The following is a 12,276-nucleotide window of genomic DNA, read 5'->3' as shown; positions in this document are numbered from 1 at the left end:
CTGTCACCCTGGTTGCCAGGATTAAAACATCGGCCATCATGCCGACTCTTTTTTTTTTTAAATTGTGGGTTCTGGGGATCAAATTCAGGTCCTCACACCTGAAAAGCAAGCATTTTACTAACAAAACTACATCTCAGGCTTCATCTGTCATAGTCTTCCCCATGCGTGACCATGCAGCTGTCCCTCCTTCTCCAAACTCAAAAGAATCCATTGGAAACAGGTTGTAAACATGCAGTCTTTATTCTGTTTTTCCTCAAAGCAGGGAAGGGTGAGTGCAGGCAGGCGAAGGGACAAGCACTCATCAAGGGCTCTGTGTCCAGTGTCCCTATGTTGGGGGCAGAGCCAGACAGAATGGCCCCCAGGAACGCCAGCTTTGGCTTGGCCTAAAACTAGGGTCACTGGGTGACAGAGGAGCTTAGCGGGCCAAGGCGAACCCGATGCGATTGTTATGCCGGTCGAACTCTGTATAGAACTTGCGGATGAAGGTGGCACCCAGGACCCAGACAGGCCCAGTGGGTGGTGGGATGTCCAGGCCTTGGAGAGCCAGTATGCACAGGTCATCGTTCCTGAAGGGATTCTGGCAAGAAGCAGGAAGTTTGCTCTATTGCCTGCCACACGACCCCTTCCCACCACCGGAGTGAAGCACCTATATTCAGTGTATGGCTCCTCTCGCCTATGTGCTCCCAGAGCCATTTTCTTAAATCTCAGCCTTCCTGGGGCAGGCAGGCAATGCGGTACACATCAGGCGAAAGGTGTGTCTACTCCTTGTTCACAGGCTCACTTAGCTTGACCCAAAACAAGTCACTGAACTTCTCTAAGCCCGGGAGCATGAAAAGAACAGAGGGCCAGAAAGAGGGCCGCTCACGAATGGAGAGAGAGGACCATCACCGAGTCACAGCATAGCTTCATAATGAATCTGCTGGGGAGTTTTTAAAACTCCAATACTGGGTTGGGGATTTAGCTCAGTGGTAGAGCGCTTGCCTAGGAAGTGCAAGGCCCTGGGTTCGGTTCCCAGCTCCGGAAAAAAAAAAGTTTAGAAACAAAACTCCGATACCTAGGTGCCTGTTGCAGAAGTTCTGATCTGCTGCGCGAGGGATGCGGACTGGGTACTGACTGGGATTGCTACAAACTCTCCTGATGACAGGAGCTGCGTTCGTCAGCCCCGAGTGTACTAGGAGACTTGCACATTACACGTTGTCCCACCTTCAGTGGCCCCTGTCCACCCCTCTCACAGCCTCACCTTTTGCACATAGTCCATGTTGCTGAGAGTGTAGGTCCTGCCTCCCAGGTAGAAGGAGATGTCGGGGAGGGTGGGTACCTGGCTACAGTTCACAACGTACTGGGGGAGTAAAGAGAGGTGTTGTCAATGTGGAAGGCTCTAGGCAGACTAGAGAGCCCTGTAACTGAGAGTCCTGGACACAGTCCCTGGTCACCTTCTATGGGAGACATACCGTACATTCAGGGAGTGGGAGAGGTGAGGAGGGGAAGGCTTTGTTTCGGACCCAGTGTGGTCTGGACAGTTTGCAGGCTGGAGCCAGATGGTGCTGTTGCCACCACCCCTCACCACCGCCGCCCGCCCTTTGACGCCACCCAGCTCTCTTACATTATTTGCTCTCTTCTCTTTGACTCCCAGGGCTTGCATGATCAACTGCAGGGAGCTGGTAGGGCCCGAGATATAGGATGTGCCAGTGTCCACCACTGCCATACAGCCCTCCTCACACAACAAGGTGGCAGGCCCCACAGAGACCCTGTGGAGGCTACAGTTAGACAGGCAACAGACCCCACCTCCATCCTCACCCCCGGCTGCATGCCTTTCCCAATTTAGGGAGTGATGGGAGGCCATATAAGTGTTCTGGTGGTGACCTGGAGGAGGGCTGAGGCACTAAAGAAAGGTACTGACTGTTCCTTGCCATCAACACGGTAGCCTCCAGACTCCACCTCCTTTCCCTGAGTCCCTTCCATCCCAGTCCCACCCTCAAATCTTCATGCCCCGATCCTGGACAGAGCACACAGAAAGCAGATGGTGGCTGTGCCTTAAGGGGTGGCCCCCCTGTCCCATCCCCATCCTGCCCCGATCACATGGTGACATGCATTTGGATGGTTGGAAGGGTTACAACTGCTGACCCCTTCATGGTGATCTGCCAGGAGCCGGCCTTGCTGATGCTCACGTAGTGAAAGTTGCCCTGGTAATGTTGAGGGTCACTGCCTCCCAGCACCACTTCGCCCCCCAGCAGGTGGGACTCCCTAAAGGAAAGAGCGGCGAAGCTTAGAGACACACTGGAGACTAGGGGATGAGGGAAAGTCCAGTCTGGTGCAGGCGGGTTTTGGGGCAGAGGAAGGGTTCTGTGGGTAGATGGCAAGGTCGTAAGCTGTCATCAGGAGACACATAGACCCTGTTGCTTCTCCCCATGCTGGCCCCTCCCTTAATGTAACCGAAGTATTTCTAGGACTGTCCGACTGCCCCCCAGAAAACCATCTAGTTCAAGGACACTGGGTAGATGCAAATGGCGGTAAATTGTGCCTTTCTCGGGTGTGTGGGGCAGACTCTGGGGAGAAGGCAGACATGACTAGAGTGTGTAGAGGGAAGAAGGCAGATCTTTAGTGGAGCTGGGTCTGATGAGTGGATGTGTGGGAGGGTGGGTATGATTCTGGGATAAGGGTCTGGGAAATAGTGGAGCTTGGGGCCCCATTGGGGCTCCTCTCTCCTTAAGATTTCTGCTGAGGCAAAGAGGGACACAGAAGGGAGACCTTCTTCTTAGGCAAGATTCAGCAACCCTGTTGTTTAGAAGTAGAGGCTAATTTTTGCCCTCCAGGCAATTGAGTCACCAGATGGTGAGACCCTGGTGGACACACGATGGCTGGGGCCACACTCTCATTCTCAGTCAAAGCTGACTGCCCTCACTTTCCTCTCCACATGCATCATGCTACTTCAGCCCAGGCCTGCCTCGGACTGGTTTTTAAGGTACTCGTGTATATATGAAGGAGTTTCTTAGAATTCGAAACACACACACACACACACACACACACACACGTATGTGCACAACATACACGCATGTATGTGCACATGTGTACATGTGGTAGGTTGTGCATGTTCTGTGCAAGAGTCAGTGACTTATCTAGGTCTTCCTGCTTCTCAGCCCAAGGGAAGGGAAGAGGGCCCCTGCTTACCAGGCCTGCTTGCTACCTGTGCTGGAGCCTCATTCCTTCTGTGGTCCTGTTCCAGAGCCCCATGCATGTGCTCCCCACATTTTAGTCTTCCCATGGCTTTTCTACCCACAGCATTACTCAAGCATCCTCTAGCGTTTAGAACACCCTCCTTCTTCTCTCTGGATCTCACCGCACACCCTGCCCCACATCTCCTTCTTTGTTGAATTTTCCAGAGCAGTCCACATTTTGTGGACTTGCTCCCCCACCCCCCGACACCTCTTTCTGACATCTACTTTCACTCTTAGCCACTTTGTTTTTCTGGTCTCTTTGAAGCACAACCCCAAGACCACTGACCGCAGGAGACTCCGGGAGGTGTCATTTGCTCAATGCCTCTCTTTGCACAGAAATCTGCCGGAGCCATGATCCAGAAATTCCTGCTTCCTCTGAGATTGTTCTAGTCTACTCCTCCCTTCCAGTCTCGCCACCCCTGGCCTCTATTCTTACCAGTAATGATTTTACCTCCAGCTCAGACCATCTTTCTAAACCCGGCCTGTGGCAGCAGATCCCAGCCCCGCTGGGGCACTGACCACAGCTTCTCCAAAGCTGGCTGAACTGCCCAGAATCCTGGCCTAGAATTGAAAAACCATCTGCAGCTTCAGAATGACACTCACTGTACTGTATTTCTCGTCTCCCCTGCTGGGCAGTAAGATCTATGAGGATGGAGGGTAGGGATTGTCTTGTGGACTGTGCACCCCTGGAGCCCACCACAGAGCATGGAAACAGAGCACAGAGCGGATCAATGAGAGGACAGATAAAGGTGCCAGCAAAGACATGAAGCCAGCCGTGTCTGTGTGGCCAGTCCCTCAGGACCGAATGTTTGACTTGCATTCATTTTAATTGGCTAGTGTGGTTCTAGATATGGATTGAGGACCACCTAATCAGGAGCATGTAAATCCTGGACTGGACTTTTGCCGTCCTCCCAGCTGTCCTCCCCTCCCTGCCCTGACCTTGAAGTCAAAGGCCCACCTGCTGTAGTAGACAGAAAACACTTCCTCCTTTAGCACCCTCTGGGAGAGAATGTGGTCGAAGACAGGGATGACTCCATCAACAGCCTGAGCAGGGAAGCCCATGCCCAGAACCCCGTCAAACTTGGCCAGCATGAAGGGTATCAGGGGCAGCTCGGTGACCTCTCCAAAGGTCTGTGTCACAATGATTCCACCCACCTGTGAGAGAAGAAACATAAGGGACAGAGGTTACTGCCCAACCTTGGCTGGGATCTGCTCTGGCTTTCACACCAGGGGCCCCAGGGATACAGGTTCTGTACAGCCGTGAAGGTGAGACTATCTCGCCAAATGTGCACACACTGTCTCAACACCTCTATGCTTGGGGGCCAGAAAGAGGGGGGTGACTAGTGCTATAAGGGCTGAGAAAGAGGTCCTGCCAGACAGGTGATCTGCACCTTCCCCGAGGCCTACTTTCATGCTAGCCCTACCAGCCAAGGCTGAGGATTTCCTCACTATAACCAGGGCTTCCCTTTCTGCCCCTCCCCCAGATTCCACAGGCATGGGGAGAGGGAAGGGCTTGCACTGATTTCCTCTGGGCTCCTATATGTGTCTCTTCCTACCTCTGGCACAGCAGGGCTGAGAGACGCCAGAGCAGCGAAGGCTTAGGCACTGACTGAAAGAAAGCAAAATCGCCCTGCCACAAAACCCTGGTTCCTAATTTCAATGCTCCAAGCCTGCTCTCAACTAGCAAAGTCTGACAGGTTACTAGGAAGGAAACTGGGCTTTAGGTACACCCACATGTACGTTAACGTAAAGCCTTGTCCATGTCCATCAGTGTCAGCCAGTTTGCTCTACTGGAAGCTGCCAAAGAGGTTGCACTTCAACCTCCCAGGCTCCAGGGGGCGCTGGAGCACATCTATTCCACACCGCATGGGTCCCATGGGCGTAAATAGGGGTGGTCCTACTTACAGTTACCACATCTTGGCTGAGGAAACCTTTGACCTTCCCTGATCCATAGTGGATGGTGAATTCAGTCCCATTCTCCATGTAGCTAGAGGATTCCGAGGAGTCATAGAGGTTGTGAATCTCTAGCAGAGGAACACAGGCTCCAATCAGCACGTGAGTTTTTGATCTAAGTAAAAGGCTCAGAGGTAGGACAAGGGATGGCTATGGGTAGTATGATTAGAAGACTTAGATGTGTGTGTGTGTGTGTGTGTGTGTGTGTGTGTGAAAGAGAGAGAGAGAGAGAGAGAGAGAGAGAGAGAGAGAGAGAGAGAGAGAGAGAGAGAGAGTTTGTGTGTATTTTTTTAGCTTGGAAAAAATGTATACCAGTGGAGGACAGTGTTTCTTGGTTTTGCCTTAAGTGCTTATTCTTCTGAGACATTTGTTTCAAAGAATTCTAGAACCATTGATAACACCGATACACTGCCAAAGAAGATTCTGGGCACAGAGTAAGTCCTCAGCACAAGGGCATTGACTACGGCTATCATTGGAAAAGCTTCAAGACTTGGAATGGCTTTACAAATTTGTTCCTGTCTGAATCCTTGGGACACTGGCAAATGGCCTTCCAGGTGCCCAGGCACTTCCCAAGGCTGGCTTATTCACCTTGGTTGCCAATTCAGGAAGATGAGAGAAACGTCCTCTCTCTTGGATCAGTGGCGTGGAGCTGAGGGAAAGCAGTTCATAGGAGCAGCAGGCAGAGCAGGGGAGAGGCACGAGGCTTGATTCTTACCACAGGCAGTGTAGAGGGGACCACACTTGGTGGAGGGCACCCAGAGGTTGGCTGAACCCGTGTCAAAGATGACTTTGAAGGTCTGGGATGGGGTACCAATGCCGATCTCACCATAGTACTGGGTCTGCGGGGGGTGGGCAGAGAAAAGTAGGGACATGGAGCTCAGGGGACTCGGGGTTGGGGGGCCTTGCCCGGTTCCCTTCTTGGCTGTTGGCTTTCTTTTTGGTGAGCTGAGGACTCTGCACTGTCCTCTGCTGTCCTGGGGTACAGGAGGCTCACTGGGGCATGATAACCTACTAAAAGCAGCTAAAATACTTGGGCATGATGTCACATGCCTTTAAGCCCAGCACCTGGGAGGAAGAGGTGGGTAGAAGTCTGTGAGTTCGAGGTCAGCCTAGTCTGTACAGTGAGTTCTAGGCTTGCCAGGGCTACCCAGGGAGACCCTGTCTCAAGAACAAAACAAAACAAAACAAACAGCATAACAATCACGACAGCCCCTCCCCACCAGACTCCTCGGCTGCACGTAGGAGTTCTACAGAGCGCTCTGGTGCTCTCTGCCTCAGTCAGACATGGTGTGGAAGGAGTGGGGACTGCTCGGCCCAGAGAGAAGGAAATAGCAGATGAACCAGCACTCACATCCAAGTAGTTGGTGAGGACCACGGGGGAGGTAACATTGGTAAAGGAAGACTTCTTGATGAATTCACCCCATTCAGCACTGATCCTGGTCATGTCTACTCCCCGCTCCTCCAGGATTTCCCGGACCGAGGGCATTTTCTTGAGCAAGATTCTGCTCCAGGATAGAGGAAGAAAAACAGAAGAGTCCTGTAGTACTCCAATGTCAGCAGAAACCAGAGGCTGCCTTTTTTTTTTTTTTTTTTTTTTTTTTTTTTTTTTTTTTGCTACATCTATCACTAACCCTCTCCCATGCAATTACGAATCACTTTTTGTGCCCTGGGGTTTCTGCAGGAGAAGGTACGAGCTTCTTGGAGTCACTTATTCTGGTACTAAATAATTCCCAGATCGTATTTTAGTTAAATAAGGCAGTTTGTCCATCCGTCTGTCTGTCCGTCTGTCCATCCGTCCATTCATCCATACATCCACCCACCCACCCACCCACCTACCCACCCACCCACCCACCCATCCATCATTATCATCATGTGTTGAAACACCTACTCTGTGCCTCACTGTTCTGGATAGGAACATAAAGGTCTATACTGCCTCTTGCTATCGCCTCTGATTGACAGGGGAGGCAGTACCAGGGGTGGCCTGTAGGTGGCAGAAGATGCCCACAGCAGGCTGCAAGGACTTGGTACCCCCTAGGGTGTCACAGAGCCAGGTGGTATGTACCCACTGCACCCAGTCTGCCTCGGGTAGACCAGTGTCTGTAGATTGCCTGTGTGCCTCACCTGGGGATTGATGTGTCTTGGGCCTGAACCCCCAGACTCCTCACCTCAAATCAGTTGTCCTCCAATCATCACTGACTGGGGAAATTCAAGAGATTTAATTTTGAACAGCGGCCCGCTGAGCTGCTACTGGCTGCAGACCAGCTGCCTGGCACGCGCCCTCATACAAACCACATGACAGCTAGCTCCCTGTTTTCCAGCCAAGACATTGCAGCTTCATAGGACTGAAGATGACTCAGAAATGCCAAGCAGAGACAGTCCATGCTCTGTCTGTCTGTCTGTCTTTCCTACCAGGGCTGCCAGGCACAGAGAGGCATGGAGACTGTTTTTTGTCTGGAGGAAGATGCCGCCAGCCCTGGGTCAGGGCTTTCCCAGACACCCAGAGAGCCTTCTTTGTTCTCCAACGTGAGCCCTAACCTTCCTCCTGGCACTCCACGCCCTCACCTCCCTGCTTTACTTATATTTCACACCTCTCTGTGCAATCTCTAGCAGAAACAGTCCCATCACAGCTTACGAGTGTTTTCACTCCTGTTTTATTTGACCCCAGCCATTCCATCAGATGGGTGTTTTTTATTTCCCCACTTTACAAAGGAGGAGAAGGGAATATATATCCAAAAAGGTCTATTTCCCACCATCTCCTGAAAAGACCCATGCTTTTCTGTACTTTACGGACCCTTCCTCTTTTAGAAAACCCCTCTGTGGTGTGGTGGCACATGCCTTTAACTTCAGCCTTCAGGAGGCAAAGGAAGGCTGATTTTGCGAGTTTGAGGACAGCCAGGTCTATAGAGTGAGTTCCGGGCTCCGTTGGGAGGCTCTGTCCCAAAAGAAGATAAACATAAAACCTGCTTCTGTTCCTCTCCTAGATCTTTAGTCCTAGATGCTCTCAGCAAGGGCGCCAGTCCATGGGTCCATTTCCCCCAGTGCTCCCACAGCCAGCCCATGGGTCCATTTCCCCTGAGTGCTCCCACAGCCAGCCCATGGGTCCATTTCCCCTGAGTGCTCCCACAGCCAGCCCATGGGTCCATTTTCCCTAGTGCTCCCACAGCTAGCCCATGGGTCCATTTCCCCTGAGTGCTCCCACAGCCAGCCCATGGGTCCATTTCCCCCAGTGCTCCCACAGCCAGCCCATGGGTCCATTTCCCCTGAGTGCTCCCACAGCCAGCCCATGGGTCCATTTCCCCTGAGTGCTCCCACAGCCAGCCCATGGGTCCATTTCCCCTGAGTGCTCCCACAGCCAGCCCATGGGTCCATTTCCCCTGAGTGCTCCCACAGCCAGCCCATGGGTCCATTTTCCCTAGTGCTCCCACAGCTAGCCCATGGGTCCATTTCCCCTGAGTGCTCCCACAGCCAGCCCATGGGTCCATTTCCCCCAGTGCTCCCACAGCCAGCCCATGGGTCCATTTCCCCTGAGTGCTCCCACAGCCAGCCCATGGGTCCATTTCCCCTGAGTGCTCCCACAGCCAGCCCATGGGTCCATTTTCCCTAGTGCTCCCACAGCTAGCCCATGGGTCCATTTCCCCTGAGTGCTCCCACAGCCAGCCCATGGGTCCATTTTCCCTGAGTGCTCCCACAGCCAGCCCATGGGTCCATTTCCCCCAGTGCTCCCACAGCCAGCCCATGGGTCCATTTCCCCTGAGTGCTCCCACAGCCAGCCCATGGGTCCATTTCCCCTGAGTGCTCCCACAGCCAGCCCATGGGTCCATTTTCCCTAGTGCTCCCACAGCTAGCCCATGGGTCCATTTCCCCTGAGTGCTCCCACAGCCAGCCCATGGGTCCATTTCCCCCAGTGCTCCCACAGCCAGCCCATGGGTCCATTTCCCCTGAGTGCTCCCACAGCCAGCCCATGGGTCCATTTCCCCTGAGTGCTCCCACAGCCAGCCCATGGGTCCATTTTCCCTAGTGCTCCCACAGCTAGCCCATGGGTCCATTTCCCCTGAGTGCTCCCACAGCCAGCCCATGGGTCCATTTTCCCTGAGTGCTCCCACAGCCAGCCCATGGGTCCATTTTCCCTAGTGCTCCCACAGCTAGCCCATGGGTCCATTTCCCCTAGTGCTCCCACAGTCAGTCCATGGGTCCATTTCCCCTAGTGCTCCCACAGCCAGCCCATGGGTTCCCCTGAGTGCTCCCACAGCCAACCCATGGGTCCATTTCCCCTGAGTGCTCCCACAGCCAGCCCATGGGTCCATTTTCCCTAGTGCTCCCACAGCTAGCCCATGGGTCCATTTCCCCTAGTGCTCCCACAGTCAGTCCATGGGTCCATTTCCCCTAGTGCTCCCACAGCCAGCCCATGGGTTCCCCTGAGTGCTCCCACAGCCAACCCATGGGTCCATTTCCCCTAGTGCTCCCACAGTCAGTCCATGGGTCCATTTCCCCTGAGTGCTCCCACAGCCAGCCCATGGGTCCATTTCCCCTGAGTGCTCCCACAGCCAGCCCATGGGTCCATTTTCCCTAGTGCTCCCACAGCCAGCCCATGGGTCCATTTCCCCTAGTGCTCCCACAGTCAGTCCACGGGTCCATTTCCCCTGAGTGCTCCCACAGTCAGTCCATGGGTCCATTTCCCCTAGTGCTCCCACAGCCAGCCCATGGGTTCCCCTGAGTGCTCCCACAGCCAGTCCATGGGTCCATTTCCCCTAGTGCTCCCACAGCCAGCCCATGGGTTCCCCTGAGTGCTCCCACAGCCAGCCCATGGGTTCCCCTGAGTGCTCCCACAGCCAACCCATGGGTTCCCCTGAGTGCTCCCACAGCCAGCCCATGGGTTCCCCTGAGTGCTCCCACAGCCAGCCCATGGGTTCCTCTAGTGCTCCCACAGCCTAGCCCATGGGGGTAGCAGTGGAATGGGCCGCCCGCCCGGTGCTGAGGATGCTGTGTGGGGCTGAGCACTCTCTGACCTCTCCATCCTCCGGCAGTCACAGCTCAGCCTTCAGATCGGAGGCTGGACATCGTGTGTATGGAAGGCAATGACCCTGAGAAGAAAGCCCCTCAAGTGGCCTGCACAATACTTTACACGGAGCAGGTAGCACAGAGGCCCACTGCGCTCTAGCTGATCCCATGCTCCCTGCCACACGCATTTACTTCCTTCTGCCTTCATCCTGGGGGGGGGGGTGCAAGGAAGTACAGCCCTCTTCTCGCATTGCAGCAGTTGCTCCCTGCAAACCTGGGAGCAAGGGGGCAGGGCTTGGGAAACAAAGACCAGGGGGCCCTCGGACCTTCCTTGAGGACGCCCCCTGGTACCATCATCTGCAGAATAGGTGCTGAGGCCTGGAGACTCGGTTTAGGACGAAAGCAACCCACCAAGTGCTAGGCCCCAGCAGAGTCACAACGCTCACTGCCACAGATCTCTCAGGACCGCCTCACCTCAGTCCCCAGACCCCGGCTTCCGGGTGAGCCTTCTCCTAGTCTCGCCTCTTCCCTACTCCTGTCTCAAGAAACCTTGCTGCCATGGCCCTGGAACTGCACTAAGCGAATGTGTCATCCTCCCCGCGTGGGGCTGCCGGGAGCCTTTCCTTTACTACACTCCGTGACAATCCACGCTGGGGCCATGGTGTCTTACACCATTCCTGGCACAGCATCCACAGTGATGTGTGCACCATTTCATCAGATCTTCCAAGCAGCCCGTGACGCAGGCTCTGTTATCATCCTGTTTCAAGATGGCACGCTGAGGATTGGTGAGACCTGCTTGCTGCTTTGCTTCATCCGCTGCCAGTGAAGCAGAATTTAACCTGCAAAACTCTAGAGGGGCCGCGACTAACTTACCCAGGAGTGTTAGCAAGCACGTGCCCCCTTCAGTCACTGCGTTGTGAGCTTAAGGACCAGGGATGCTCTAACCGTCTGAGTTCCCCATCCTCTGGATGTGACTCCAAAGAGAACCCTCCCGGACCTAATTAATTATGGCCGTGTACCCTTGGGCTAGTTGCTCAGACTGTCAGAGCGGGAGGATACATCCATGGCTGACTGGACATAAGGACTGGATGACCCCACATATCAAAAGCTGAGAGCGTTAGTAAGAGGCCAGTTCCCGCACCCTCCCGCCCCTTCTCTGCCCAAGTTACCGTCCAAAGCTGGCTGTGTCTGTCGGGAGACTGAAGCTACAAGAGGTCCAGAGCAACAAGAGTGCCCAGAGAGGCATCCTCCTCCCGCCCATCTGGTCCAGCCAAGGCTTTCTGAGAGCCGTGTAGCCCAGACCCTGAGCCTTCTTTTATACACACCCACAGGCCCTGCTCTGATTTATTACCCCAGGGTCCATGGCAGGGCAGCCCTCATAAATCCTAGCCCGTGAGGCCAAGCTAGGTGGGTGAGGGATAAGCAGGAGCCGGAAGCGAAGCAGAGTGGCAGGAATCGAGTGTGGGAAACATGGCTGAACCCAGTGACGCTGGAGTCCCTGTTTGGCCTGGCCCTGCAACCTTTAGCTTCGACGGAGGCTGATGAGGAACTGTGGGGTTCAAGCATAAGGTCAGGGTACAGACAGCATAGACCCTGGCTTTGCACTTCCAACTCAGGCCCCACCATCTATGTCCTTGAGCCTGCATCGTCTATATTAACCTTTGTATTACCCCTGACTGGCTCCTCCGAGGCCCCAGTCTTCCATCCTGATCATGGGTGACTCCTTTTGGCTGCTGCCTAGTGGAAAAAGTAAGATCCTATCTAACCTCTGGCATCAGGGAGTGGGGTGGGCTGTCCCTTCCTGGGGTTAGTGATGGTGGACAGAAGGGTAGCTCTCAAAGAACCCCGGGTCTCCAGGATAACTGGTTTCCAGTTCATCAATCCCCCTATTGGCCCTTCACTCCCTAGACCTATTTCTCTGCCCCATTCCTTCCTCCCTGTACCTCTCAGAAGCCTGACAGAACTACCTAAATGCACTTAACCCTAGGTCCCAGAGCACTACTTACTCTCCCTAAGGTGCCCACTCTGCTCCTCTCCCTGTTTGTTCCCCCGGGATCACTTCAAATGGGCCACCAATGCCACAAGGCAGACCCTAAGGGCCATGGACGAT

The 12,276-nt window shown here is 54.2% G+C and overlaps 1 protein-coding gene and 1 long non-coding RNA gene across 2 annotated transcripts; one reads left to right on the top strand and one right to left on the bottom strand.

The window, feature by feature from the left end:
* Nucleotides 1–221: 221 nt before the first annotated feature.
* Nucleotides 222–11,449, bottom strand: Ren (renin). The gene is made up of 9 exons (NM_012642.4): nucleotides 11,336–11,449; nucleotides 6,520–6,670; nucleotides 5,884–6,007; nucleotides 5,121–5,239; nucleotides 4,174–4,370; nucleotides 2,125–2,244; nucleotides 1,604–1,748; nucleotides 1,241–1,339; nucleotides 222–577 (listed from the first exon to the last, which is right to left on the bottom strand). The coding sequence occupies exons 1-9, from the start codon at nucleotides 11,425–11,427 to the stop codon at nucleotides 416–418; spliced, it is 1,209 nt and encodes a 402-aa protein (NP_036774.4). The 5' UTR covers nucleotides 11,428–11,449; the 3' UTR covers nucleotides 222–415.
* LOC102550525 (uncharacterized) lies at nucleotides 5,135–8,146 on the top strand. The gene is made up of 3 exons (XR_358904.5): nucleotides 5,135–5,270; nucleotides 6,392–6,532; nucleotides 6,634–8,146. It is a non-coding gene; the product is annotated as an uncharacterized LOC102550525 (long non-coding RNA).
* Nucleotides 11,450–12,276: the final 827 nt, after the last annotated feature.

Source organism: Rattus norvegicus, chromosome 13 (assembly GCF_036323735.1).
Source record: "Rattus norvegicus strain BN/NHsdMcwi chromosome 13, GRCr8, whole genome shotgun sequence".
Classification (NCBI taxonomy): domain Eukaryota; kingdom Metazoa; phylum Chordata; class Mammalia; order Rodentia; family Muridae; genus Rattus; species Rattus norvegicus.
Note: the sequence above shows the minus strand (reverse complement) of the source record. Positions and strands in the feature narration are given on the sequence as shown.